Source organism: Acanthaster planci, linkage group LG09 (genome assembly GCF_054643075.1).
Source record: "Acanthaster planci isolate LZ-2023a linkage group LG09, COTS_SCS, whole genome shotgun sequence".
Taxonomy (NCBI): Eukaryota; Metazoa; Echinodermata; class Asteroidea; order Valvatida; family Acanthasteridae; genus Acanthaster; species Acanthaster planci.
Genome location: NC_141785.1, coordinates 17,070,797 through 17,098,599, shown reverse-complemented (window position 1 = coordinate 17,098,599; position 27,803 = coordinate 17,070,797). Strand labels below are relative to the sequence as shown.

The following is a 27,803-nucleotide window of genomic DNA, read 5'->3' as shown; positions in this document are numbered from 1 at the left end:
GAAACTCGTGAATATTTTTCCTAATTTTTTGAAGTTCGGGTTTTTCACTGTTGGCTTTGGCAGTTTACTGACATGCAACCGTATAGTAGCTAGACGGTCAGACAAAAAAATAAGCTAGCTACAGAGGGCGGGCATTACATTTAATTTTTGGGTCCAAGTTGTAAAAGCAAACGAAAAAGCGACGAAATGGAATTCCAGGTTCGTTCTTGCTTTCTACCAACTATGGCCCTTTTTATCTTTCTGATTTTCATGAGCCTGTGTACACAGAAGGCAGAGACGTCTGTATCGGATACTTGGGAAAGTCTGAAGAATTCCGATGCCGTTCAGCAAGCACGAAAGGTAACAATAATTACAACATGTACAAAGACAAAGTCAACCATGTAAACTGGTCAAAGGCACGTGATGCACGTGCACTAAAATGCGGGTGATGCACGATGTGTACAAATGTATGGTATGTGTGCATCACGCCCTGTGGGTCTTACTTATCAGTAATTAGTCTAATTTTTAACGTGTCTTACTGGACCCACTGTTTTTGGTTTAGTTCTGTAATTTGTAACACTGTCTGTGTATTAGGCAATAGGTGTGCTATATGTAATGTAATATTAATTAATGTACTGGAAAATCGTGCTTGACAAGCCTTTGCTTCTTCAAGTTCTTGGGACCCCCATGGAGGAAGGACACGATCCCCCCATCCACATTTATTTATTTTTTTCAAGACATATTGTAATGGAGGTTTAATTACAGTCACTTCGCCCCATGTCCACGTCGCCCCTAACCTTTTCATCCCTACTAACCACTTCGCCCCATCCCACATCGCCCCATCGCCATTTCGCCCCATCCCCACTTTGCCCCATTTCCACTTTGCCATCCGTCACATGCATCCAGACAGCTGTACCCGGGCAATCGGATAAAGCTTGGCGCGCAGGAAATTTTGTGGAAAAATGCTCGCTTTAAGTCAGGCAAAAGAACCTAAAATTAAACTGATGAACACAGAAAATACACACATTGACAAAAAACTAAAAATTAACGTGAAGAAATAATCAATCAATCAATTGGTCGGTTGATTGATTGATTGATTGATTGTCAACATCAACACGTAGTAATGTCAACACCTTCAAAATACATTTTACCTGTAAATCAACCATCGAGGTGCTTCCTGAATGGTAAGATACTACTTACCGTTTGGGAAGTACCATAAAGGTAGGTCTAGAATTAGCCCCTCAAATAGGGCTGTAGTGGCTCTCTTTTACAATCCGTCTCTTTTCTGTCGCCATCTCAGCCCTACTTCATGGCATGTCTTAAATTCCTGAAATCCAAACTGCAGGATTGCCACAAACTTTGAATCCTATCTTCTGAAATGAGAATGACTCGACAATTTTACTTACACCGGCGTATTCCTCAGCGTTCAGACTTTCATACAAGCACCCTCAAGCTTTCCTAAACCGTATATTTTTCGATGTATAGCGCCTTGAAAAGTGGGCCTGTGATATTTCTATGCTTACCATGGGCGGCGCCAGTTTGAAAAACAAAAGCCGCGCTTCTTGCACCGGAAGTCAAGGCACCTGACAGGTGCCGTAGATCCATAATTCATGTTGTTACAGTATTGCTAAGTAATAAGTTGCGTGCGCACTTTGCTAGTGTACATTACGCCCACAGTACATGTGTGCATATTAATGTTATTTAAATTTAATTTCACTGGTTCCTTGTTCGTCTGTCACGCAAGGTGTGACGGAGAACCAGTTTTGTATGGTACAGTGTATACAAGAGTGCCTGTCAGGTGCCTTGAAATCCAACGCAAGAAGCGCTGCTTTTGTTTGTTAAAATGGCGCCGCCCATGGAAATGGGTCAAATGTCGCTCACAAGTGCCTTGTATCCCAAATTCCATAAATGCAGTGTTGAAATTACTAAATATGCCACAGGTCTTCCGTACATGCGTAATGGGCGGTAGGTTGCTATGCATTTTGCACATGTGCAAACGCATACTACGGTGCTAGATACAGATGAACATCGAACAGTCACGACAGAAAGCATGGAGTTGCGCTAAATTTCCTGCAAAATACCTCATCTTCGGGTGTATTTAGTAATTTCAACTCAGCACTCATGGAATTCGGGATACAAGGCACTTATGAACGATATTTGAGCAGCCTCCGCCATGTACAAATGAGAGGGAAAAACATTGAAAAAAAATTCACATCTTAGGAGGACTTTTGTACTCTAGATGTCAGTCATAGTGTAAATGAAAAGTAAAAACCTCACGAAAGACTTTTTGGGAAAAAAGGGTGCCCCATATGTTCCAGTCAGTCCCTGACAGATTCACACATAACACGCTCTGTTATGTTAGGTTATCATATAATATCACCACCCTTTATTGTAATTGTATGGTCCGAGCTGCTCCCAAGGTAACAAGGCTGCCAATTTCGGAGCTGTTCAGAGGAGGCAGTTTTTGTGAACTAAAAAGTGGTTTAGCCAAAATGTTCTTTTAACAAATAGTTCTCAGTGAAATACTGCATCTTTCGATTTAGAACATGTGTTTTAGAAGTGTGTTTTTGCAATGGGTTTACTTGCTCCTGCGCCGTAGTTGTGGGGACATACATGTGCACTTGTCATTTCACCTATTTTGGGGGGACAGAAAACGTTGGGGACACAAAAATGCCCCCACAATTTGGTTCAAATTTCCCCAACAAAAGAACTTGCCCCCTGAACGCGGTGAATGCCTACCGACGTACACTGTCCGTGTTGATGGTAATCAGTATGACACGCCCTGCATGCTTGAGAAACCCTGCCATGCCCTTGCAGAGCTACGTGTACAGGTAGCTATTACTTCATCACAGTCACTTTTGAGAAAATATGCGAAAATTTGTGCCATTGTCACTGTTGTGACTGTCGTCATGTAGAGTAGGCCTACCTTAAATTCGCTTACAGGCCTACAAATATTTGCATATATCTGACTTTCTCTTGTATTGAGTTATTGTTGATAATCGTCACATCAGCTTTTTTTCCTCTTAGCAGGTATGTGCAAATCAGAAGTTTAAGCAGATAGGCCTCTTAGTTACGCAAATCAATTGTCTTACTTATTTTCTCATCACCAATTTTGCATAGTTTGTTTGAAAAGAATGTAACTTAATGTGTAACTGTTCCTTGAAATTGAATTGAAAATACTACAGGAGAGAAAGTCAAGATATAGTGAAGAATAGTATTTTCTTTTCAAAGTTCATGGCCAATCCAAAGTTATAAATGCACCAATTATTGGTTCCCAGTTCAAGAGGCTGCAAGACACAGAATTATCAGATGTATGTACATTGCAGCTGAACCCCTTTAAAAATGACATTTACAGTTTGTGTGAGAATTACGGTGATGTCAGCTTTACTGTAACCGATCTGACTCGACTGCAGATGATGGTGTTCTTGTTGCTTTGATGGCATCCTGCTGTCTTCAACACATTATTCCACTTAGTATTTTAGTCAAACTTTCAACTTAAAAAGTGAAGCCATGGTCTATTTAAGAACAAACGGTGCGTAAATTATGGTGGCTCATGGATTGTGAGGCCACTTTATTTAATTTTTTTTGTTAACTGCAGTCATCCCCATGCTACCAATAACTTCACAGTTGTTGTTTTTTTTTCAGGAATGGTCTCGTGCAAGGACTAAAACACAAAGCTTCATCAACAAGGTATCAAATGGGAAACTTGCAGAAGACATCACCACTTACATTGATAACACTCTGATGAAGCTGTTTAGTATCAGAGGTATGGAAAATCTTGCAAAATGTTTCAGGCCCCTGAGCTGGTCCCTCATTGTTTTCTGCTGTCCTGCCCTTGGTGAATCATGGACCCTTCATGTGTTAAGAAACTCACACTAATTCCCACACCTCCCATACCGATTCTCACACCTCCCATACCGATTCCCACACCTCCCATACTGACTCCCATGCCTCCTATATCAGTTCCCACACCTCCCATACCAATTGCCATGTCTCCTATACCGATTCCCATGCCTCCCATACCAATTCCCACACCTCCCATACCGATTCCCATGCCTCCCATACCCATTCCCACGCCTCCCATACCGATTCCCATGCCTCCTATACCAATTCCCATGCCTCCTATACCAATTCCCATGCATCCCATACCAATTCCCATGCCTCCCATACCAATGCCCACAACTCCCATACCAATTCCCATCCCTCCCATACCAAGTCCCACGCCTCCCATACCGATTCCCACACCTCCAATACCAGTTCCCACATCTCCCATACCAATTCCCAGCCCTCCCATACCGATTCCCACGCCTCCCATACCGATTCCCACACCTCCAATACCAGTTCCCACATCTCCCATACCAATTCCCAGCCCTCCCATACCGATTCCCACGCCTCCCATACCGATTCCCACACCTCCAATACCAGTTCCCATGTCTCCCATACCGATTCCCACGCCTCCCATACCGATTCCCATGCCTCTCAAACTGACAACTGTTGTTTCCGTATGGATACCCAACAGAAGACCCCAGTTTAATGGAAATACAGCCCATTGTTATCGCTGTGGTAATCAAACCTTACACTTTGAATATATGCTCGCCCTTCCTTCCTGCCTCCACACCTCAGTGAGTGAACTGCAGAAGACACTGAAGAAAGCCCAGCAGACCTGGCTGGGGCCGGCCCTCATGGGCCTCTGGCTTCTCCTGGGTTATGTCACTCTCAAGCTGACCTCCTGCACCACTTTCCTGGTTGTCATGTCAACCACTGTCCTGATCCACTCCATCTATGGCTCTGTGGTCGTCTTCACCCAGGTGGTTGTATTTATCGGTGAGTTTCATTTCCTGGTTGGAGGGTGTGCACTGAATTTCGAGCCTGTTTTTCTTTTTGAGATTTTCCATCTCTAACAGATGGGCCAAAAAATGTGTGAATGTGGGCTATTGATCTCTGCTCACTCCAGACACCAGTGCCTAGGAGTCATGACAAATCCTTGCACTTTAAACTTGCCAAATTTTGTCAAGCCTCAAGTCAAGTAATGGTGACTGGCTGTACATTTCTTAGTCCTCTTCCCAAAACAAAGACCTGATGGGCCTCACAGAAAGCAAGAGGTGATTGAATAATGAACAAGTTTGAACCAACCTGACAAAAATGACTTGGAAGTTGTCAGAGCCACTTTTGAGCCCATAACTTTTTGTCCACTTATTGTGCATTTTTACCATGATGCCAAGTGGACAGATAAATCAGAAGATGGAACTGGGTCATTCCATGGGGTTAGGGCATAATTTGTGACGGTGCCCATTGTTATGTTGGTTCCCTGCGTGTGGATTCCAAATTGACATTGTTATACATCTTGCAAGGCTGAATGCAGAGGGGTGTGTTATTTTTACAGAGTAAATGACCCACTCTACAGGTCATGACAGGTGGTAAAAGTTACCCATGTAACAAGGACACCATCACAAATTGTGCCCCAACCTCATGGAATGACCCAACTCAGTAATTCTTTCTAATGTAGTAACCAATGGGTTAATGAAAAAATTGCGTCTGAGAGTGCCATCTTGACTGCCTGATTTTTTCTGCATTTCCTTTCACCACAGGTCTGTGCATGTACATCGCCTCACTAATAGCTAACAATGTTGTCCTCTGTGCTGTCACCATTCTCACCTTCTACGTGTCCTACTCTATCTTTGGGGTGTGTCGTCGGCCATATTCACAGGGCGTGCTCTATGACCTGGAGGACCGGGTCACCGACCTCAGCCAGAGGACGGCAGGCATGGAGAGCAAGATGGTGGGCCTGGAGCAGAAAATTGACCTCCTGCTGGAGGGTCGAGAGTGATATCCATAGCGGACTCTCTGTTCTAGATCGCTGATGAATTAATTTCAGAACTTCATTTCTTGTACATTTTTGATGGTGTGGATACTCAGTGATGGTCATTGTGTGTAGTGGTCCTGTATACTGAATTTGTGTTTAAACTTCTTGAAAAGTGGTTATGATCACAGTTTTATTTGCTTCAAATCGTGTCACAGTACCAAACGAAAGGTGATATTCAGTTATCATGATGTTGTATTTGTTTTTTTTCCCATTCGTGGCATCTTTAAACATACAGTACTGGAAATGCTTTGAATGAAACATGAAAGCACTGTGTCAAATAATCACAAATGCAGATCAAAGAAATTTCTTTTAAGAGAACCAGTGGAATTTGGGTGCATTTTCTGTGTTGCATAATTGTCATGCCTTTTAATCCCTTAGTGCTTTCTTTAACTTTTGGAAAGAAATTGGGATTTTTAATCATGTTTTTGGCTTTTCAGAAAACATGTCAGGCTTTGGTGCCAGGACAATACTATCCACAAATCTTGCCAGTTTTAAAGATGCATTTTGGATTTTCCAGTTTTGTTTCAAAAATACATAAAGATCAGATCTGTTTCTGTATTCACCTGATGAAGGCACTCCAGTTATTTTGGGTTTGAACCCTGGATATTTTAAATGTTGCATGTGATTTGTATATTTATGGTGTTTGTCATATTTGTCAATAGATTTGTTTGAATGGAAAGATCAGATTTCTCCAGTTTTGAAAAGTGTAATACTGTTTGTAGAGTTACATACTTGACCTGACCTGAAAAAATCTAACTTAGAATGCCATCCATGACCTCATGCTTTCGAAATACATGTACACGAGGCTCATTTTTTTTTCGAAATTGTTGAAAATTAGTATTAGCACTGTGATTGCAACTTTAATAGTGTTTAGGAATTAAACAAATTTGTTACACAAAACCAACAATAATGACAATGCAGAACGATTTCCTTTTTTGAGTTTAATAAATTCAAAATCTGGATGGAATATTATACAAAAGCTGGCAATGAAACCAACCATTTCATATCTGCCGTTTCTTTCATCTGTACAAGTTTCTGTTTATTTTTAAGGACTCATCATAAAAGTAAAATTTTGCAAAGCAGGAGAGCAACTGTAAAACCGCAATTTGGAGATAAAAGTAATTCATATTTATTTGCAAGGCACAAGATACGAGGTAAGTCACGTACATTGAATTTAAAAACTAGTAAATTTTCCTCTGTGATTTGGAAAAAATTAAGAAAACCTGTATTACACCTGTCCAAAAATTTATACATTTGTACAAGTTTGATTCCGACAGTTAATTATTGCTTACGTCAGTTCATCTCGCCTTACAGTGACACGGGATTTCACTCTGCTGTTTTGCTCCTGAAGACCTGTTTTTAACCCAAGTGCAAATACACCCAGTTTCAGACAACTTCACATAGTTAACATTAGCTTCTAGTTACATTATAACCAAGTATACTATTTTATTGTTCCCAATTAAATAAAACATGACGCATGCCCTTGAATTAGAAATCTACTCACATAGTATCCTGCTCAGCACAGTTTGACAGATTAGCGTAAACAACTAGTGTAATTTATCAATGTGGACTTTCACAAATCCTATAATGTATATACTTTTGAAGTAAGAAGCAGTTTGCACTGTGAATTATCCATGTCAAAAGGGCTTCCTTGTCTTACTGGAATAAAGTGCTTAAGAAAACAAGATGCTGTGAACAACTTGATGCCAGGCTTGATCCCCTAACAACCCCCCCAGCATGTAAGATAACATCTCAATGGCTGCAGCCTGGTTTACATCTCGACAGCCCCGCCCTCGTAATTGTCGGCGGAGGCAGGCGGAGTGACGATGCTGGGCTTGTGCGACTCCTGCATCTTGCTGGTGTGCTCCAGGAGGGACAGGCAGACAAAGGCCCAGTTGTACAGGTTCTGGGCTGGCAGGGAGCCATGCTTGGCTACAGCACCGTGGGGCACATCTGGAGCCAGAGAAGGAAAATAAGTGAAAAATTAATGTAACCAGATTTATTAACCCTACCCTGGGTCTATAAAAATATATGAATATACCAAAATTAACCCTAACAGTCCTCAATCCTTCACCTGTTGGAGGACTGAGGACTGTTAGGGTTAAGAATGATTGGGATGAAATGCTTTCGTACTGACAGTCATGCTGATTTCTAATTGTCTATAACCTTCATTCCAATAAACAAGCTCTAGTTTAAGTGGCATCTTAACTTTGCACCACGATTGTGAATACATGCTTTCTTTTCAACTGAGGCGGCTGCTTTTACCCCAGGGACTGCAGGCCAATTTAAGCATTACAACAATGTACTCTCTGGGGTAGCCCCCCTGTAATGACTGAGTAATGGAACCGCTGTTAAAGAGACAACTCACAGGTAGTTGTTTTGCACAAAAGCTAACACAATGTTTACCCCATTACTAGGGGTATTCTCCAGAGTGGATGGTGATCTCATGCTATGCAGTTGCATATTAAGCCTGATCTATGCAATCTATGAATGCGGGTCTGGTGTAATGGGCTAGTTTACACTCCGTTTAGAAATATCCGACTTCACTTCCCCTTTTCAAACAATTTTCCAAGGATGCAGCACGATTGACTGACAGTGCAGAGTAATCAATTGATAGCATAAATCCACTGGTTCCAATTATATATCACAAGGTCGTTAAATTATCAGTGTGCAAGTAGTTGGATCAACCTGTAAGAGGAAATCTGCGCTAAACTGGGGTGAAAATACTGGCTTTGTTACCTTTCAGTCTGGAAGAGATCTTACTGACAGCACTGACGGTGTCAGATGCTGTGGGATCAAAATCTTCAATCTTCCTGATCAGTTCCTGATTGACAAACTGCAGATTGACGGGAGGGAAAGCAGATAGGAAAACTATGCAACAAGGCTTGAAGGAGAAATCCTTTCGTAGTTTTTCATTGGGTAAGCACTGAAACTAGTTTGCTGACAGTGTTCTGGTAACAATTTTGAATGGAAATTAGGTTCTGGTTTATAGGCCTTTTAAAATGGATGCAAACTTCTTATGCTGAAGACCTGCATTACAAATGACATCCAAAGCTCTTTGAAAAAGGTTTGAACAGGAAAAAGTTTGTAAACACTCATTCCTCTACTATTGTGTATTGCATTAAAATATACATATTAAGTTAAATGCCATTGCAAAATAACGATTCCTTTAACACCTGCATTACATTTCTGCTTTTAGTAGGAAATAACATGCCTTGTATTGGCGTTGAACACAAAAAGGGAGATGGAGGTGTCTGTACAGAATAAAATCCTCAAAAGTGCCAGTCTGCTGTGTTTGTGACAGACCCGAGTACAACCAAAGTAGTGTTGTAGTCAAGGCTGTCACATGACCAGAAACAGGTGACAGAGTGGTGATTGACAAAGGAATGCTATTGTTACAGTTCATTGAATAGCTTGTGCCAGTATTGAAGTCGAGACCATCACAAGATCATGCACAATACATGCACAATACAGTCAAAAGTAGCAGAGTGAACAATGACAAAGGAATGCTTGTATAGCAGCTCATTTGAATAGCTTGAGACTTGAATTCAGACTGGAGGTCTTGTGATGGTCATGTTGGGTTCAGTGATCATAGGACACTAACCTGCTTGCAAGTGTTCCACGATTCCAGGTCCCCTTCATCCGCCTTGTCCTGGTAAAAGAGCGTCAGTACCGACACCAGGATGTCGTGGATGACCTTGGGCGGGTCCTTGTAGCTCTTGAGCTCGGCGAAGGCCCGAGTGTTGAGCTTGCCCACCGTCTCGCGGAGGTCCGTTAGCATGATGCGGTCAAACATGATGTCGATGCGCGACTCCTCGCTTCCCTTCTCTGCCTCTGAAGTGGAACGAATGCAAAGGAATTTTCAGATGAATCTTCAGGCCCTGAAGACACTGTGTTCAAAATTCAACTAGCCAACATCTGTTGGTACAAGCTGGCACACATGGTTCTCACCCAGTACAATGGTCCGGTCTCCGCCCTCTGACTCCATGGACACCTCCTTGTGGGCGGCTTGCAGAAGCTTCAGCATCCTCTGCACCTCCTTGTTCTCGTGGCCAGGGAGCTGCTTCAGCTCGCCGATGCTCAGGTCAATCAGGGCCACGGCTCGGCCATCCGGGTCGCGCAGCGGGAAGGCGGTGTGGCGCTGGCCGTAGGCATCTGCTGTCACGGTGTCCGAGTTGTCCACGCACTTGAAAAGGTAGTCCCTTCAATGCAAAAGACACTTTCATTTGTGATGTTATCTTTTGACGAGGCAACTATATTAGCGAAGATTTTAATGAGAACGTTGCATTGAGAAAGATACCACACCATTGGTCCTCCAATACAAAATCCAGGACACCTGGCTTATATCCGCACGTGACCATTTTGAATCTAGTTCAATGAAATATTCACTTTTATTTATTCACTTACATCCAGCAGTGCACAGTCCAAATCTACAAAAATATCATTGAAAACCCATTCCTCTGGATGTCAGTTTTGATTCACATCCACAGAGAATCCACCAGATCTAACAACCAAGCAGCTTCTACTAAGAAACCATGTCCTCTAAAATCCACAGAGAATTGACTGAACCACTTTCTCATGGCTGACAATTCACTCAGAGCTCTTCCACCAAGAATCCTTTTTCCAGAATTTGAATAGTCCCAATGTGGATTTCTTTTCAGGAGTTATGGCCACACTCGCTGTGAACTTCTGGGAAAAATATTTGAATGATTTTTGCCAAGTCTCAACGATGATACCTGAATAGGTTCTCCTTTCTTTCCAGCTTGGATGGGTTCTCGTGGATAGTGATGTTGCCATGACGATCTGTAGTCATCATTCGTCTCAAGACGATATCTTCCATCTAAAGCATACAGTGAGTAGTTGTGTAAGTTACAGGAGGTAAAAATCCATGAGAAAATAAACAGGCATGCAATACTTCATGCAGCGACAAAGTGAAAAATAACGAAGACAGGGTTATGAGTGTTAGTATTTGTGAGTTAACTAAAGAAAAACACTCGGTGCAGAAGGTATGAACTACAGAAGAGCAGGTATTAACAAGCAAATTGAAAATGAATTTTCGAAAGAGCAAAAGATAAAGTTGAGTGTAGGTTTCAGAAACTTATAAGGAGCTCACAAGTTTCAAGGAGCTCTGTATTCCCAAGTTAAATAACTCCCCGAAACTTCTTTCCTTTGGGGAGCAGAATAATTTGACAAGCAATCTTTGACTATTTTCAGTTATTACGCGCCTTCAAACAGACCATATTTCACAAATCTTTCTAAGATAGAAAAGAAATTTATGGTAATCTAGATGTGTCCCTGGTTCCCAACTGTGGACGGTGCATCATGTTGTCAGCGACAGCTAACCTGTTTGGTTGACTCTTCGCTCTGATAACTCTGAATTTTTTTGCTTTTGCCGGTTACTCTCCTCCGCCGGATAGCAGCGTTAACCTCCTGATAAATGGCACCCCCAGGCACATGCACACAACACAGCACACAGAGGAGTAAACCAAGCCGACCCAAGGGGGAAGAGGAAGGAGGGATACACACCATGGGTTAGAAACACAGAGGTGCACCAAAAGGGAACCATGCAAAAAGAAAGAAGAGCAGTCATAGAGGGAGCAAGTAACAGAGAACCATTTTCCAAATGATCACAGCGTTGCTAATTCAGGAACCTTTTGGAAAACCTTTCCTGGTGTGAGGGTAGCCTCGAACCAGAAAATAGCAAAGGGTTTCTGAGCAGAGGCATAAGCAGACAGCTTGACTGGCATGCTCTGACCTTCCATGCCTCTGCAAATCATTGGCCGGTTGTGCATTCACGTGAGGTAAAGCACTGATTCACTTTCTGGTAAGTGTGTCAACAACAATGTTTTTACACTCTGTCCCAATGGAACAGCAGTGTAGCTAGCAATATCCAAATGAATACTGGAATGTCAATTTGGCTTACTGGACACCAGTCAATTAAAGTAAAGATTGATTAGGTTTTCATCACTCTGTGACTGTCCGTGATCAGTCGGAGAATGCTAGGTGTTAGTAAACGCAGTGCATGCTAGCAATAGCTATATGACACCACCACCACAAACCAGATCTCTTTCTATAACAATGACACAAGCTACTTGGTATGATTAAAGTTAAGGCCACAAATTTGATTTAACCACTTCATGCCGGGGCATTTTTCAATGTTGATGATGCTGGGCCGGCATGACCATCATTTTTTCCGTTTTCAAAATCCTTCAAAAATTCATCATTCCATTTAATGGTCGTTTATAGCCGCACCAAGTAATCTTCAGGCACTACTCTAAGTTGACAGGTGACCTTCATTGACGCCCGAGTATTTCAGCCAGGCCTGCAGCCTTGCAAACAGAGCCCAGATTGTGCAGTGTTATATAACTGTCTTTTGTTCATAAACCTGGCTCAGTGCACTGCTGACCTCTTTTCAATAGGGGCCAGATTAGCGTGCAGCGGTGCTGGAGCGCTTTTGTCCCCAGTGGTAATCCGCTCGCTCTCAATGCCCCAAACCCTAGTATAGGGTTTCAAAACAAGGCTGGACTATCACCACTTTTGAGAGTGAAAAATGCCGGTAATGCCCAGCAGCCTGGTCTTCTGTTCGGAGTACGGTCTTTTGTTACAGGGCCCTGTTTCCTTTGTCCGAGTTCGGAGACCCCGGCCACCCATATAAACCATTTGTCTCCGATCCCGGAGTCCCCGGCAGGAAGTGGTTAAGGAACACCATCTCTCTGGATATGAAATGGGTGTGAGTAACATGAAGAGGATGTGCAGATTCAATATCTCAAATATTTAATCAGCAAACAGGTGGTTGTGCTTTTTACATTAGCTAATAGCCAAAACAGATGTGGGTAAACAGGTGCATTCTGGGAGTAGCTAACACTTTTGGTTTCTTTGCAAATCTCACTATTTTGCAGCTTTCTACTTTGCTAGCCTAACAGCTCATGAAGACAGCCACAAAATGCAAAATGCCAAAGGGTCAACACCGCACGCATCCTCGTTTCCTCAATACCTTCTCGTCCGGTTCAACAATATACACATTGATCTCCAGAACGTGGGGACTCCGCCTGTGAATCCAGGCGAGGGCGCTCTCTGTGATGCGTAGTGTCTTCTTCCGGATGTCCACGTACTGGTGGGCCGTGCTGAAGGCTTTTGCCACTCCCTTCACAAAGATATTACACACACACCCAAAAGAAATCACAAATTTCATTAACTTTACTTGGAATAATTAACAAAATGTTGCATATGAGTCATCCAAGCACTGCAGCCAGCTTGGCAAATACTCAGAAGATACCTCTGACACTCAGCATGCTTGTGGCCAGATATTTAAAATTTGACAAGCTTCAGAGGAGTTCTGCAAAGGTTGCTCTTTTGTCAGAATCTGATTGAAAAATGCTGAAATGCTGAGTCAGTTTTTTAGATTGAGCCTACTGGTCAACTTGATTTTCGAATCTTTCACATACTCACCGAAGAGATATTTCTACACAATTACTAACGCAATCTCACCAACTTGGTTTGGTGTTGTTTCAAGCAATGGGTAAAAACGGAATTGGTTCTGCTCTACCGCTGCACATTCAAAGCTACAAATGTCTTGTGCGGGTGACAGAAAGTCTCCTACGTACTTGGAAGAAGCTGATTTCATGTGTGATGAAGATGCTCTTCTCTTGAGGATCATTGAGCGTGTCTATACCCAGGACTCCAAAGACTCTCTTGCGATGGTCCTTCAGGGGAATCACGATGAACGAACCCTGGCGATCCTGAAGAAATGAAAAGAGGTAAATTGAATTAGTGAGCTCAGTTCTACAAATGCATATAGATAAAATAAAAATTACTCTCAATTTCCTTGAGAGGAGACTACTCATGAACCTCTCCAGGAATGAAACTTGGACTTTAAGCGAGGAAATTCTAAGCTTGACAAGACACTGTACAGTGTTTTTCAGTATTTAATGGAATATGTGCGAAGTGAAAAATGAGGAAATCAGCTGATCTGAGCAGAAGTACCATGCCTGCCTCTCAAGGCTCTGCAGGGAGATGAAACCTTCCTGCTTGAGTTTCCTTGATGTATACATTAACCACTTGCCACCGAGGTTTCTGGTACCGGACACCTAATCTTTATACGCGTGGCCAAGGTCTCCGAAATCGGACAAAGGGAACTCGGCTTTGTAACAAAAGACCGTACTTCTAACAAAAGACCAGGCTACTGGGCCTTACCAACATTTTTTCCCTCTCAATAGTGGAGATAATCCAGCCTTGTTTTGAGACAGTATACTACGGTTTGGGGGATTTAGCGCTATCAGATTACCACTGGGGACAAAAGCGCTCCACCACCGCAGCGATGAGCCACACCGTACTGCTGCACGCTAATCTGGCCCCTATTGAAAAGAGGTCAGCAGCGCACTGTGCCAGTTTCGTGAAGAAAAGAAAATTATGTAACACCGCAAAATCTGGGCTCTTTTTACAAGGCGGCAGGCCTGGCAGAAATACTCCAGCATCAATACATGTTGTCTGTCAGATTAGAGTAGAAACCAGAAAGTTCTACATGTGGGTGTAAGTGTCCAGTAAATGAAGATATGAATTTTTAAAAAAATTTAAAGTTTTAAAGAATTTTTAAATTTTGAAAACAGAAAAAAAAAGATAATTATCCCATCCCAACATCATCAACATTGATAACTGCCACCGGCGTGAAGTGGTTAATTGTCCAGGAAATTTCCTGATTTGGAGTACACTGAGGCATGCCACTACTACGGTGTTTGTTAAGGGGAAGCTCAAGCTCTCTGATTGGGGTTATTCAGTAACTAGAACCATTCCAAGGAATGTCTAATTCAAGTGTGAGTAGACACAAATAGAGTTTCATGCAAAATTGACTAATTTTAAAAAGCTGGATAATGATCAAAATTTTCTTTTAAGTCTGATAAATCGTGCATAGATGTTTGCCACGAGAGTAGCAATGATGGAGCGTGGCCGGGGAATGTTGAAAGCAGAATTATTTCAGGCAAAAATAAGCAATGGGAAAAACCACACAACAAAACAAAAGCACAAAAAAATCAAACTCATATACAATGCACTGTGCATCAACCAGACATTATGAAAATGTCTTTCAGTAGTTTGTCACACAATTTTTTTTTGGGGGGGGGGTTAACAGCTCACGTAACAAGGCACTATCTCACTTCCAAAAAGTTTTCATTTTTAACCATCATTCTCCATTGCGGGAAGATAGATTTGGTCTAAAATTTGTGAAATAAATTTCCATTTCTCTTCCCATATTGTTATACGCCAACCAGAGAAATTGGCTAAGTATAAAAGGAAATATTAAACGAGGAGAAACAGGTTACCAGCCAAAACATGCACTTTCATGATTTTATTCTTCTTGTAACTGGCTCCCAATTAATATTTGCTCAGCTCTAGGAAATCAGGCTCTCGTGTGAAATGCACATCACCAACGTTTGATTGGATGTGTATGAAATCTGAACGCTTGCCTGGGTGGAGGGCACCTGATCCGTGGCAAATGGAAGCATGAACACCCAACTGCCCTTCTGTATTTATAAACAATAAAGTGCTGTGACAGTTTGATGCATCCACCTGTGTAAACCACACTGCTGGCAGTGCAAAGGGTAAAAATGAATTAATGATGGGACTCTGCTTAGCAATTTCAGCCACCTCAATCCAGTCAGCAGCAATGTGCATTATGTGAGATCACTACAGCCAAACAGCGGTGTGCATACAATGTTTCAAAACTGCATCACACGTTACTTACTCTAGTCGGGTCATACTCATCAATGGACAGCTTTTTGTATTTCTGATGGTCAGGACCCAGACATGCAATACGGCACACAACAGAATCGTGTCAGAACACAATGAGCAATGTTTGGAAAAACAAATGAAACTGCAGACATCTAAGCCAAAGGAAATCAAGCTGCAGGAAATCCATAGATAATGGTCAACATCCACAGAACACTTCGGAACCCAAATCTTTCACAAAATGACAGCGATGACACATGGCACGCCATAGGAATATCAAGCACTCCAAAGAAAATTCTCTGATTCTAAAACACATATTATGGCTTCAAAGTCATAAACTTTACAATATCAAAAAAGGCTTCATTAAATGATTCATTTCTCAGACATGTAAAGACTGAAACCCAAATCTGACAAATTGATTTACCTGGTGTTTTCTCACAATGTCTCTTTTTAAAGCTTTTTTTTTTCAAGCCTGCACACATCAACAGCTACAAATCTTTGCTCCCCAACAGACATTTTTTCCATCAATGTCAGTTTTAAAATGTCTAAAACTGCTTCCATTCTTTGAGTGTTTGGCACAAACACTTTAATATTCAAACCAGAGATATTTTTTGTTAACTGCCAGCTGTTCAGAATGAGAAAGACAGCGATACTTTAAGCCATGTTTTAACAAGTTACACCTCTTTCTAGAATCAAACAAAAAGGCAATCACACTGTAATTCTTGCACGGACACAGATGGATACCAAAACAATTTGTGGCAATGGGGGGGAGGGGCAAAAGGAAGTTGGGGAGGGGGGAGGTGAGGGGTGGGACCTACCTCTTCTGATCGGTCAGGATTCCAGAACATGATGTTTCCATGATTCTGCACCCTGGGAACGTGGATAGGCTTTCCTGTGTCAACAGCAGTGAAGCTAATATGGGAGAAGACAAAAAAAGGGCAAATTACAAATACTGGGATTACAATGCACAGACAATCCACGTTCATTAAAATACGGGAACACAGTGGGATGTGTAGGTCCCAGAACCCCTTTTTTGTTTGTATTTCTATCCTGTTTGTAAGTGTAACGTCACTTTAGTTTAAACCACGCCCGCTGCACATGCACTGCACACAGAGTTACATGCACATGGCACCATGGAACCAGAAGTTAACGTGTAACTTCAGCGATTTTCCAATGGGAGCCTCCAAATCGTGGCGCGTCTGCCTTTGTGACGAAGTCACTTACGAACCGGATAGACTTCAGCCCTCTTCTGCACTGAGGCAACACATGGATAAACCATTAGTTACCTGCAAAGCTCTGATATTTTTGCAACATACTGGTTTACAAGTGCAACTCAAAGTATAAAACTAGTTTGCAGACTGAATAGGTGACAACATTTCTATCTACAAATAAAAGCTTATATCTCTGAAATGTAGCACTGGGCATGATTCTTAATGGAGCCAAACACAGATCCTCCCACTAACCTGATGCCCTTCATGTCCCTGTACAGGACCTTGTTCAGCATGAAGTGGGCATCATCCGGCGTTGAGGCAACGTAGCGCAGGCATGTGGGACCACGGGCAGGGTAAGAATCGTTGCGCTCCAGCATGGCGATGTTGGCACTGATGCGCTTGCCTCGTCCATGTTGCTCTGCATCCTGGAAAAAAATTCATTGCAGAAACGACTGTCATATAAAATAACCGCCCCCCAATTTGCATTTAATTTTAGATTTTTGTTTCATCGAAAGATGGGTTTGGTCATTTTCAGTTTTTAATTTTGGTCATGTTTTCTGATGTTAAAATCAATTGACTTCCATGGTAGAATTTAGCTGTTAACTTGGCTCAAAACCTTTCAAATGCATAGGAGCCTACTGGTAAAATCTAAAGAGGGAATTCCCAGTAGTTTTGCCATCTCTAGATTTTCCTTTTTTTCATTAATCAGAAAGGAGGCATTTTTATTATTATTTTTTTGCTCAGAATCACCCACACTTTATTTCTGAAATTCCAAACAAACTAGTGAACATGCTTAATCTCATGTTTACCTTGAAGAGGGAATTGAAGACACACTTAAAGACAGGTTGCAGGCTGGCACCGCTGGTCTCTGCTGATGACATGATCATGTTCAACCACTTCTTACGAGCTTGGCCTCGGATACGCTCTTCATATGACCTCTGCATAAATACAGATCTCAATATCACACTTACTCTGATTTAAGTTCTATTTATGCCATATCGTTTTAAATCACATTTATGCATCCAAAATGCTCAACAATGTGAACAGAGTATGCCTAACTGCAACATCAAATAATTGTCCTTCTGCAAAATCTTCTCTGATACTTTATAAATCAAATATTTACAGCTATTCAAAGGCAAAAATGGCAACAGTTAGGATACACACGTTACCACTTCTGTAAAAAAAGATTTCCCGTCTTTTTTTCTTTTTCGAGAATCACATAAGTGAATGACTAACGTATTAAGGGGATGATACATTTAAGATTGGAAGGGGGTAGCAAGCGCCAATTTTAATGAAATGAACTGTGGAAGCAGGCAGAGAAGCCAATCCTACTGTTGGGATGACGCTGGAAATATTTCCAACCTCAAATCAGAGCCAGGCTATCGTACCTCGATGCTGGTCATGAGGAACTCCACCAGGGGATCAAAGTTATCCTCTCCTCCGGGCAGCATGGAGCAGACTGCCTCGATGTATGTCTTGAACTCCCTCTTGCTCAGCCGATTGTCATACTCTTCCTTCATCATGATCATTTTAGCTGAACAAAGTAAAACCGCAAAATTAACCTTGACATCAGAGTTTTTGGGAGGATGTGAGTCCATGAACATTTAATGAATAGTGTACCAAAATGTGATGATGTAAACTGCCTTTGTTCGGGTTTGTGCCATCCATGAGAACCAGAAAAAACACTTCCGTACTTTGTGTCCCAAAAACTTGGAACTTGTTTGCAGTGATTTGAAGATTTCAATGGTAATCCAAATAGAAGCAGATACCATGTAATTATTGAAGTGTTCACCACTGAAAAGCTGGCTCTGAACAGTGTCATAAAAAAAAACAACCTGTGAGAGTGTTATGATCCACAGAGGAATGCTTTCAGAAGCATTTTCATTCGACACCAATTTCTTCACAGAAGAGACAGATGTTCACAGGATGCTATCCACAAACCTTTATTTCTGATAAAAATCAGGTCCTTCAGAACGAACGACCCTCCAAACCATTCAAGCAATCCAAACTTTTTAAGACCACGGCTGTATGTGCTCAGAAGATTCTCTCACCTTTTTGCATGATCTTGGCCTCCATGTTCTCTTTGAATTTACTCATGACGGAGTGGATCTCCTCCAGGTCCAGATATCCAGACCCGTCATTGTCCCACTTCTCAAACAGCTGCTCCAGCATCAGCTTGCGCTTGGCCGACTGGGCCTCGCGACGTGACTAATGATGAAACCAACCAAAACATTACTATTCACCCATCTTATAATGTCTGATTAGCACTGAAGGTGTGAAGAGCAATCACTGAGCTAACACTTAAATACTTCAATAGCAAAATGTTCCCCAAACTTATCATTAATAATGTAATAGCTTGAAAGATACTGTTTCAAAGCGAATATCCAAGGATATTTGGGTAAAATCTAAATGTCATTTCCTGAGATTTCTGGTTTTCCCTGAAAAGCTCATAACAAAAAAAATTTTCTCACATAAATACTACCACCATTCAAAAATGGTAAATAATTTGATTTTGCTGAATGAAATTTGTCCCTACTAATCCCCTGTGTATTTTATTTTTATTAACTCCATAGAACTGGTCACAGCTCTAGTGTTAGAGGCGATAAAATATCCATTGACACAAATCCTGCTAAGTGCAACAGAATGCAACAGTGGCCAATAGTGGTTGAATTTACACTGTATTAATCAACTAGACAAGCAGAGAATGCTGTGTACAGGAATAATGGCTCTCAGCTGTGTTGGATTTTGTCACACTACAAAGCAGGTTGCATAATAAAACCTGAAAGCTGGCTCGGGCCTGAAATTTTTTTTAGAAATTTAACCTCAAACTTTACATATCATACCTTCTGCAAGCGCAGGTATTTCTCCTCTTCGGTCTCAATGTAGCCCTCCTCCAGATACTTGAGGAGCTGCTGGACCACCTCCTCAGGTGGGCTCTCGCCTAGGAAGGCCTCTACGATCTGAACAAACTGGGAGCAGTTCAGAACATTCTCATCAAAGATGCTGGTGGCCACCGAGCCGCAGCGATGAGAGGTAGGGGTCTTGGTAGGCGACTTGATGGAACTGTGGTCTAGAGTTGGAGAAATTCAAAGGATTAGACCTACATGAAGGTGATGTATGCGACATAAATGTGGGTAGCAGGGGACTAGATGCGACAGGATAAAGGCTATAAAGCCTAGATATGGTTCAATTCAAAAGGTTGTATCAGAAGATACACCTGTCATATCAATTAAAGTAACTTAATTCCCTTTCGAGTTATATTGTGACTGTATTAATCATTAATTTTTAAGGGAATTCACATCTGCATTAAGTTTATAATTTTTCCAGAAAAATCTGTGGGGTATTTGGACAACCTGTTAAAAGAAGAAAGCATTTTTGTGTTTGGAGGCACCTTATGCGAATATCAAATTTTCCAAGTTGTACATGACAAGGACCTTGATTCCATAACAAACTGACATGATTGACAACTGTTACAAACCAATGTACCTGATTTTCCTGTTGTCTCTGCCGTGTCTCTATGGAATGTGACACCTTGCTTTTCACCTTCAGGGCCAGTCTCAGGAGCAGCTTCTAAATGGCAAGAATCAATTCAAATAAGTCACTGCCTATTTCTCACTCAGTCCTTTGCTTTTAAACACACATTAAAGAAAGAAGGAATCAGCATAACTTTGTAATGTTATCACAGTTCACCAACTTTGCCAGTGTAAAAGAAATATTAACCTTTTTCTTCAGCTGGTTCTGATTTAATGATCTGTGGCCCTTCTGCAACCTGTTCCTCGCTCTTTACAGCTTCAGTGGCAGAGGTATCAACAACTTCAGCAGGAGCTGCAGCTGCATCAACAGTGGGCTCTTCAGCAGGGACAGATTCGCTGGCAGGTTTGGCCGGTTCTTGTTCTGTTGCTGGCTCTTGCACAGCAGAAGGCTCCTCAACTGCCTTGGTGGAAGGCTCAGCCACTGGCTCGGTTTCCTGTTCTGCAGATTCATCAACAGGTTTTGTAGGAGGTTCCTCGACCGACTCTGTGGGAGGCTCCTCCACTGGCTTGGTAGAAGGCTCTGCCTCAGGTTCGGCTTTCTGTTCTGCAGACTCAGCAACAGGCCCTGCAGAAGGTTCCTCAACATGGTCTGCAGAAGGCTCCTCAACTGGCTCGTCTGCCTGTTGGACTGCCTCTGCAACCTGTTCAGCAGCTTCCTCTTTGGTCTCAGCTGGTTGGTCTTCTTTTTGGTCTGCAGACGGTTCAGCAGTCTGGTCAACAGCCTTTGCTTCTTCGCCTTCTGCTGCAATGGGTTCTTCAGCTTGTACTTCAGGCTTAGTCTCCTCTACTGTCTCTCCTGCAGACTCTGCAGCTTCTGTGTCAACTACTGGTTCCTTCTCTTCTGCTTTGGTTTCATCAGTAAACTTCTCCTAAAGAAATAAACATAAAAACTATGATAAAATTGAACTTTTCTTCTGATATAAGGGACAGCACTGAGTTTTATAACAAGGTTTTAGAAATTTTGTCTGCAATGTGTCAACAGTTTTTAAAACAACACGTGCCGTTTACAAACAAAATAACAACAGACAAATAACAGAGATATGAAATTTCAAAAAAAATTAACCTAAAGATCAAAAATGATAAAAAGAAATAAAAGAAATGGAATAAAAATTAAAAAAGCAGTAATTACCTCTTCTTGCTTTTCTGCGGCACCTTCCTCTTCTTCTGGAACTTTTTCCAGAGCTTCAGTTCCCTCTTCTGATGGACCTCCAATATTCAATATCTCCCCCGTCGCAGATATGACATCTTCAGAGCTTACTTCAGCAGGTGCTTCTTCAGGGGCCTGCTGCTCAGGTTTCTTCCCCTCAGGGGTGGGTGGTTTCTGATCCAGCCCCTTGGCAATGCTGCTGGGCGCTGGAGTACCAGGCACACTGCGCACCATGCTGTCCTCAGAGATGCTGTCCAGCTCATCAGAGACTTCGTCAAGCTCGACCACTGGCCCTGGAATAACCAAGAAATGAAACACCTAAACACTATCTGTAACAACTTGTCCTTTGCATTAATGAATGATACTGACACTGATATTTTTGTCTGTAGCTGTGGGCCTCAAGCTGGACCAAGAGAGGGCGCTATTTCCTCAGCAAAGGAGGCTCCTTTGGTACTAATTGCGCATTGTCGGTTCACGAGCGACTAGGAAATGCCCGCATTGCAGTCACATCGCAACCAACAGAATGAATGCTCCCAACCAATGCGGCTCTTTTATTCCAATGAGGAGGTGCTTCGATCTGCTTAGGCAAGATCCAAAGCCGCAGCCATGAAATACCTGATTCCAATGTGGTTCAGTAGTGAATGTGAAGGTCCAGTAATTTTCAAAACCTTTTAAGACTCTTTTTGTGACTTACTTGTGTAGGGTTAAACTTTCTCTCATGACAGGCCAGATGTCAAATGATCTCTAAAGAATATTTTATGGGTTATTTGGGCAATGTGCCAATTAATGTCCCACATTTCTAACTTTATTATTCAAAATTCCTTGTTTGTAAACTACATGAATAAATTTTATAGAGGGTTTAATTTTTTTCTGGACATCCTATTCTAATGGGTCAATCTGGGTCCAAAAACATGGTACCACTAAATGGTGCCCAAAAACCTGTGCTTAGCAGAGAAGGTTACATTCAGTTTCATAGTCTTCATTGTTTGCCGTTAATCTTCTGGGACACAAAAGCCAAAAGTGACATTATTGTTGTAGCAAGGTTAACAGAACTCGCCAAACAAATTATCTTGTTATAACCAAAACCAATCAAGGGACTGGAAAACCGACTACAAGACTCGGGATTCCACAATTCAGTCCTACATAATTGTCTATTGCAATTGAAGAGTCCGGGACCATACCCCCCCCCCCGGAACACTTTTCTTTACTTACATTTTCTGGGGTTACGAAGATACCGCTTGACAGCCCATGGCGAATTGTCCCAGAAGTGCTCAAACAAACCCAACACCCGGTGCCGGTCAATGACCCCAACCCCGGCACGGTCGCATATGTCGAAGAGCTTGGTCAAGATATCGCGCCTTGCCTCTAAGATGGCCGCCCGCCTATATGCAGCGGCACAGCGTTGGAGGTGCACCAGGAGCTCGTTGAAAAGTCTGGGAGTCATGTTGGTGATGTACTGCTTCAGGTACTGTATAGGAACGTGCGAAAGGAAAAAAATGTGCTTGATGAAGTTGACAGTCTTCTTTCTCACAGTAAAGAAATTAATAGAGTCCAAGCAACAATTTAACACAGAGGAAAAATCAAAACTGCAGTGAAAAAAACAAGTTGTCGGAATTGCTCATTTCAAAGATTTCATTTAAGAGTGGGAGGATCGAATCCAAATTTCAAATGCTTACTTGAACAAAATCATCCGCGCCAACTTTCTCTGTGGAGGCCTCCTTCTTGATGAACATTTCACTCAGTTCAGCAGCTGAAATGAAAGAATTAACACAAGCAGAAAAATATGAAGACATTTTGAAATTTGAAAATTCTAAAAAGAATCAAAGTGTAGGATTCACTTACACACTGGCAATCATTTCCGGAAGCAATAGGGTCTGCCTTATCTACCCTTGAGAATATGTCAAAGTTGGATCAGGGCCAAGTTTAATTGGGGATCACTAATAAACAGCTGGTAAATTCTGCCTGGTAGCCAGGATGCATGTTGTACATAGGTTACCAGCCAAAACTTGACCAATAGTTGACAAATGATTCCTGATTGAACTTGGCCTGGGCAAAGTTTTCAGCTACCGTTTTACTGTGTGGTGGAAAGGTCAATAAATATTGGTCATTTGGTGTTGAATAAAAAAAAAACAATGATAAACACCTGCAGGCATCCTGATTTCAGGGACTCTGACATCAAAATGTTTGGAGTGGCAGACTTTGGGGAACTATTTCCGTCCTCTAAAGATACGCTAGCCTTACATACCTAGTGTGGACTTGTGAACAAAAGATGTCCATACGAAGCAGGAAAGGAAAACATTCTGTGGACTTACACACATCCACAGGACGTTTCCCCTTCTCTGAAAAAGAAGTTTAGAGGCATTTTGGGGTAGGGGTCAGGAAGAGGAATAGTCAAGGAAACCTTGTGCAAAAAGGCAGCTGAAAATCATGTTCCAAGTTCAAGAAAAATGAGTATTTTCACCCAGTTTTCTTAACTGCACGAAAAGAAAGGAATGTCCATAGTAGGTATGTAAGGTAAGTGTGGGTTTAAAACAAGTTGTAAAGTTCAGTAGATGTTAAGTTAACTGGTTCATCTCAGCACTGCACTAAACAACTCATGACAGAGATGCACAAGATGCAATGATTGAGTTTTTTCCTGACCTTTTTGGTCATCATCTGGCAGTCCCTCCAGCACCTCAGCAAAGGACTGTACAGTCGTCTGCAAGACCTGCATCTCAATCAACCCATCGTCATCGATCAGCCATTCCTGATAGTTCTGGCGCAGCCGGGCTGATCGCTGCTGTCTCTCTTGATTTCTCAGCCTGGCCTGCCGCTCCTGCTCCTCCCGACGGCGTCGTGCATCGGCTTTGATTTTGGCAAGTCTGAGACGGCAAATTCAATGGCCAAACAATGTTTTTTATCAGGGGGGACATTTCAGTTTGTCATCCAACATTTTCCTTATTTGCCCAGGCTAGTACAAACTGGATGTGCTGAATCCAATTTTGCAGAAGACAACGAAGTAATCAACTTCATTAACAACCTATCCTATTTTTAACAGTAAATACACTGCAAACAAACAGTGCATACCTTTGGTAAAAATATTTGAAATTTTGCATGAGTCAGCTATTGTGACCTATAGACAGATTAAAAGCTGATGAAGTCCGAGAACTTTTGTTCCTTTTTTTATCAACTTTTTTTTACAAAAACTGCAGCCAAACATCAAATATTCACCCCCTTGATCCTATCAAGATTTCTTCGCCTCCAGTGGTTTAAGTGTACATTTTCTTCGGCCGTCTTCAAAACTTATTTTAGTGTTAGTGTGCATCATTCCTCATACACTTGAGGGGATAAGGTTTTCTTAAGATAAGTTTGGCAGTCATACCTGTTGTCTTCAAATGAGAAGACGTGTTTTTTCAATTCCTCTGTGACCTCTCGCAGTCCTCTGATATATGGCGAAGCCTCTGGGAAATTACTGTACCGTGGGTTGTTTCTCATCAGGTACTGCGCCAGGAAATTGATGGGGTTGAAGTTGGGGTTGGCCTGATTGCTCTCTGTCAGGCCCCTTTTCTCTGCCTCCATGAGCAGTTTCTCAATGCCCAAGATCAACGTCGGGAGGAGTTTATCGAGGAGATATGCACGGGCGTCAACTGTGACATGGTTGTCGTTCAGCCACTCCAAGGCCAGCGTGTCCACTGGGATACGTCTCGCCAGACGTTGCTTCTCCTCCCGGACCGTCTCCACATGGAGCTTCTTTTCTTCCTTCATTTGCAGGTACCTCTCTCGCACCCGCTGCTCATGGAATCTCTTCCAGCGCCGGACGGCTGATTTCACCATCGGCATCAGGAAGTCGGCCATCTCGGTCTTCTCACGCAGGGAGCGCACTGATGGGGGCCGCTCACGGACAGGACTGACGGTCCCATCTGATGAACGGCCCGGGGGGTGTGGCACACGCCCCCCGGAGCCTTGCCGAGAGTGTGGACGGGGACTTTCCGCGACCTGAAAGCCCACACGTGAGGAGGGCCGGGAATTTCCTCGAGATGGAGGTCTTGGGTCTGAATAAGTTCTGCGGCCCATGCCCGCTGACCCTGGAAGGGGACTCACAGTCTCGACATTTGCCATAGTTCAACCACCTACCATTAACACCCCAAAAGAAAAAATACAGATATCTTTGAACAAAATGAGGATAATTAAAACAAAGCGTAATGTAATTGCAATTTTGAATATGCTAGATGAAAATTTCAAATTCATTTTTTAGTTTTTATTTTTTTATCAGAGACAGCACAAATGCATGCCATTTATCTGGGACTAATATGACACCGAACTGAGTTGACTTAGGACCAAGTGGAACAAGGATCGCATTTGTTTGAGACCAAGGATTTTCAAGTTAACTTGAAAGCATATGCCCTACACAGCATGAGAACATTCTCCTGTCTCACCCCAATTATATAGCACTGTCCCAATGCCAACTACTAATGCTATGATGGGGAGGCAACATCCCCAGTATCTTCAGTGCTGCTGCAGCCTCAGAAAACTATTCCATATACAGATACATGTACCACTAATTTTTCCCTGCAGTGACCTTTTAGCCACCTGAAAGCAACATGTTCTAAAACGTCAATTTAGAAGTGAAAGTATTTAGGTATTCACTCAAAAAGCCCTTAGAATTTTTCTGACCACTGTTGAATCTGCCATCAGCCAATCACATTTTCTTTCCTTTCACGGCTGTGGAAGATTATTTTGAAAAGGGGAAGTAAAGTCGAAGATGCGAAGAAGCATCGACTAAAACAAAAGTTTTAGTCATAACACAATGCGCAGTGTGCTATCACTATCACTTTTCTCGCGATCATGTTGATTGACTGATCGCGGCCATCATTTTACACTGTTGATGTACCCTAACATGCATGGTGCGGCCCCTAACACAGTGCACTTCATTCCATTTTTTGCCTAAAGGCCCAACTAGTTGGTACTTTACGTGAGAAATACTTTCACTTCAAATTCCACAAGTTGAGTTTCATTAAGCTCTCACTATTCCTGTGCATGAATGTGATGTTTAAATACACACTACAAATTTCCAGCGAAATTGTATTTTGACCTGATTCTGATTTTTTTCTGGGGCAGAGAGGCGAGGTGCACAACGAACTCAAATGTGCAAAAACTAAGAAATTAATTTTATTCTAAACTTGCAGCTGGGTATGCTAGTAAGTGGGTAGAATTTACCAACTTTATGAATCGTAATATGGGATAAGATTTGTTCATGCTACAGGCGGGATAGGTACCTCTCAGTTTCTCTCATCAGAATCGTGAGGAAATTCAATTGAAAAAGGAAAGTCTGTGTCACTGGTCATGACACCTCAAAGGTTGGATTGAAAAGAACAGATAGGACTAGTGTTACGACCCTGTGTAAACAAAAAAGTCTACACAGATTTCAAATAGGCATATGCACAACCTAATAAAACTGCTCAGGTAAAATAGTTCAAATTAAGGCTGGTTCATACTTCGTGTGAAAGCAAAAATGGAGGCCAATTTCTGACGTCAAATCACATATTCGCGCGGCGAATTTGCAAAAGTTGAACTCATTTCAACTCGAGTGAAATTTTGCCACAAATCTTTCATGACATCAGCTTCACTTTGCTTTCACTTGTAATATCCCCTTAATCCTCTTCTCCCCTTTTCGAAATTTGTACGCAATAGTTATTTCCCCTCTGTTCATGCCTTGCCAGGCCTCTCCAAGGCTCTCCCCTTGCTTTCTTGCCTGTGTCCTGGGTCGGACGTTCTCTTATTGCTTTTAAAAATAATTTTAGTGTCTTTTCTTGGTGGTCTTTTGTTAAACGGTGTAATTGGTCTATATCTGTAAACTTCTTCTTTCTGAGCTTTTGATGTTTCTTATGAACAGTTGATGCCAATAAAGGTATTTCGAAGACTCAGACCTAGGCCTGGCGTTAATGATGTCGGGGCCTAGGCCTAATTATAATGATTAAAATCAAGTTATACTGCCAGGACTGGATATACCTTTCGTTCAGCCTTGGCTCTCAATTTACAGTGAATAATGTACTTAATTACTCACCTGAATTTAATCTTTATGAACTAGACCTACTACAAAATACAGGGTAAATCACATTTTGGGGAAGATCGTCTCACAGAAGATGAAAACATGGTACGTAGGTTATACAAGTACTTATGATAAGACCTGTAGACGATCAAGATCGCTTGTCCCATCGCGCGCGCGTACGCCAAGCAAGCTAGCCAGCTTCCCGTTTCCCTGTTGCTATGGTGCGAAATGAGCATGTCTGCTGACCCCTATGAATATGCAGTTTAGATATGAGGGCTACATATAACCTTTGACCTCCATAAACAGACTGAAATATCCCTGG

The 27,803-nt window shown here is 42.1% G+C and overlaps 2 protein-coding genes across 4 annotated transcripts; one reads left to right on the top strand and one right to left on the bottom strand.

Annotated features, from left to right (window-relative positions):
* Nucleotides 1-127: 127 nt before the first annotated feature.
* LOC110978725 (uncharacterized) lies at nt 128-7,527 on the top strand. The gene is made up of 4 exons (XM_022233952.2): nt 128-339; nt 3,625-3,745; nt 4,603-4,803; nt 5,568-7,527. The coding sequence occupies exons 1-4, from the start codon at nt 187-189 to the stop codon at nt 5,804-5,806; spliced, it is 714 nt and encodes a 237-aa protein (XP_022089644.2). The 5' UTR covers nt 128-186; the 3' UTR covers nt 5,807-7,527.
* Nucleotides 6,769-27,675, bottom strand: efcab5 (EF-hand calcium binding domain 5). Of its 3 annotated transcripts, XM_022233943.2 has the most exons (23): nt 27,497-27,675; nt 24,815-25,562; nt 24,094-24,314; nt 23,130-23,203; nt 22,666-22,921; nt 21,436-21,746; nt 20,494-21,175; nt 20,260-20,343; nt 19,617-19,843; nt 18,825-18,981; nt 18,162-18,307; nt 17,583-17,711; nt 17,026-17,198; nt 16,381-16,474; nt 15,579-15,620; nt 13,447-13,581; nt 12,837-12,986; nt 11,186-11,272; nt 10,579-10,682; nt 9,794-10,044; nt 9,447-9,676; nt 8,582-8,678; nt 6,769-7,795 (listed from the first exon to the last, which is right to left on the bottom strand). In XM_022233943.2, the coding sequence occupies exons 2-23, from the start codon at nt 25,549-25,551 to the stop codon at nt 7,614-7,616; spliced, it is 4,569 nt and encodes a 1,522-aa protein (XP_022089635.2). In that variant the 5' UTR covers nt 25,552-25,562; nt 27,497-27,675; the 3' UTR covers nt 6,769-7,613. The 3 variants fall into 3 exon arrangements, with proteins under 3 accessions (XP_022089635.2, XP_022089637.2, XP_022089636.2); XM_022233945.2 differs by lacking the exon at nt 11,186-11,272; XM_022233944.2 differs by lacking the exon at nt 15,579-15,620.
* Nucleotides 27,676-27,803: the final 128 nt, after the last annotated feature.

What these genes read in the sequence shown, in the direction of transcription:
- LOC110978725 (XM_022233952.2), top strand. Translation starts at nt 187, where the DNA reads ATGGAATTCCAGGTTCGTTCTTGCTTTCTACCAACTATGGCCCTTTTT. An exon ending in CCGTTCAGCAAGCACGAAAG is followed by an intron (nt 340 to 3,624) that starts GTAACAATAATT and finishes TTTTTTTTTCAG; the next exon opens with GAATGGTCTCGTGCAAGGAC. An exon ending in CCAGGTGGTTGTATTTATCG is followed by an intron (nt 4,804 to 5,567) that starts GTGAGTTTCATT and finishes CTTTCACCACAG; the next exon opens with GTCTGTGCATGTACATCGCC.
- efcab5 (XM_022233943.2), bottom strand. Translation starts at nt 25,551, where the DNA reads ATGGCAAATGTCGAGACTGTGAGTCCCCTTCCAGGGTCAGCGGGCATG. An exon ending in ATGAAATCAGCTTCTTCCAA is followed by an intron (nt 12,987 to 13,446) that starts GTACGTAGGAGA and finishes ATCTTTGTGAAG; the next exon opens with GGAGTGGCAAAAGCCTTCAG. An exon ending in CGTGGAACACTTGCAAGCAG is followed by an intron (nt 8,679 to 9,446) that starts GTTAGTGTCCTA and finishes GTCAATCTGCAG; the next exon opens with TTTGTCAATCAGGAACTGAT.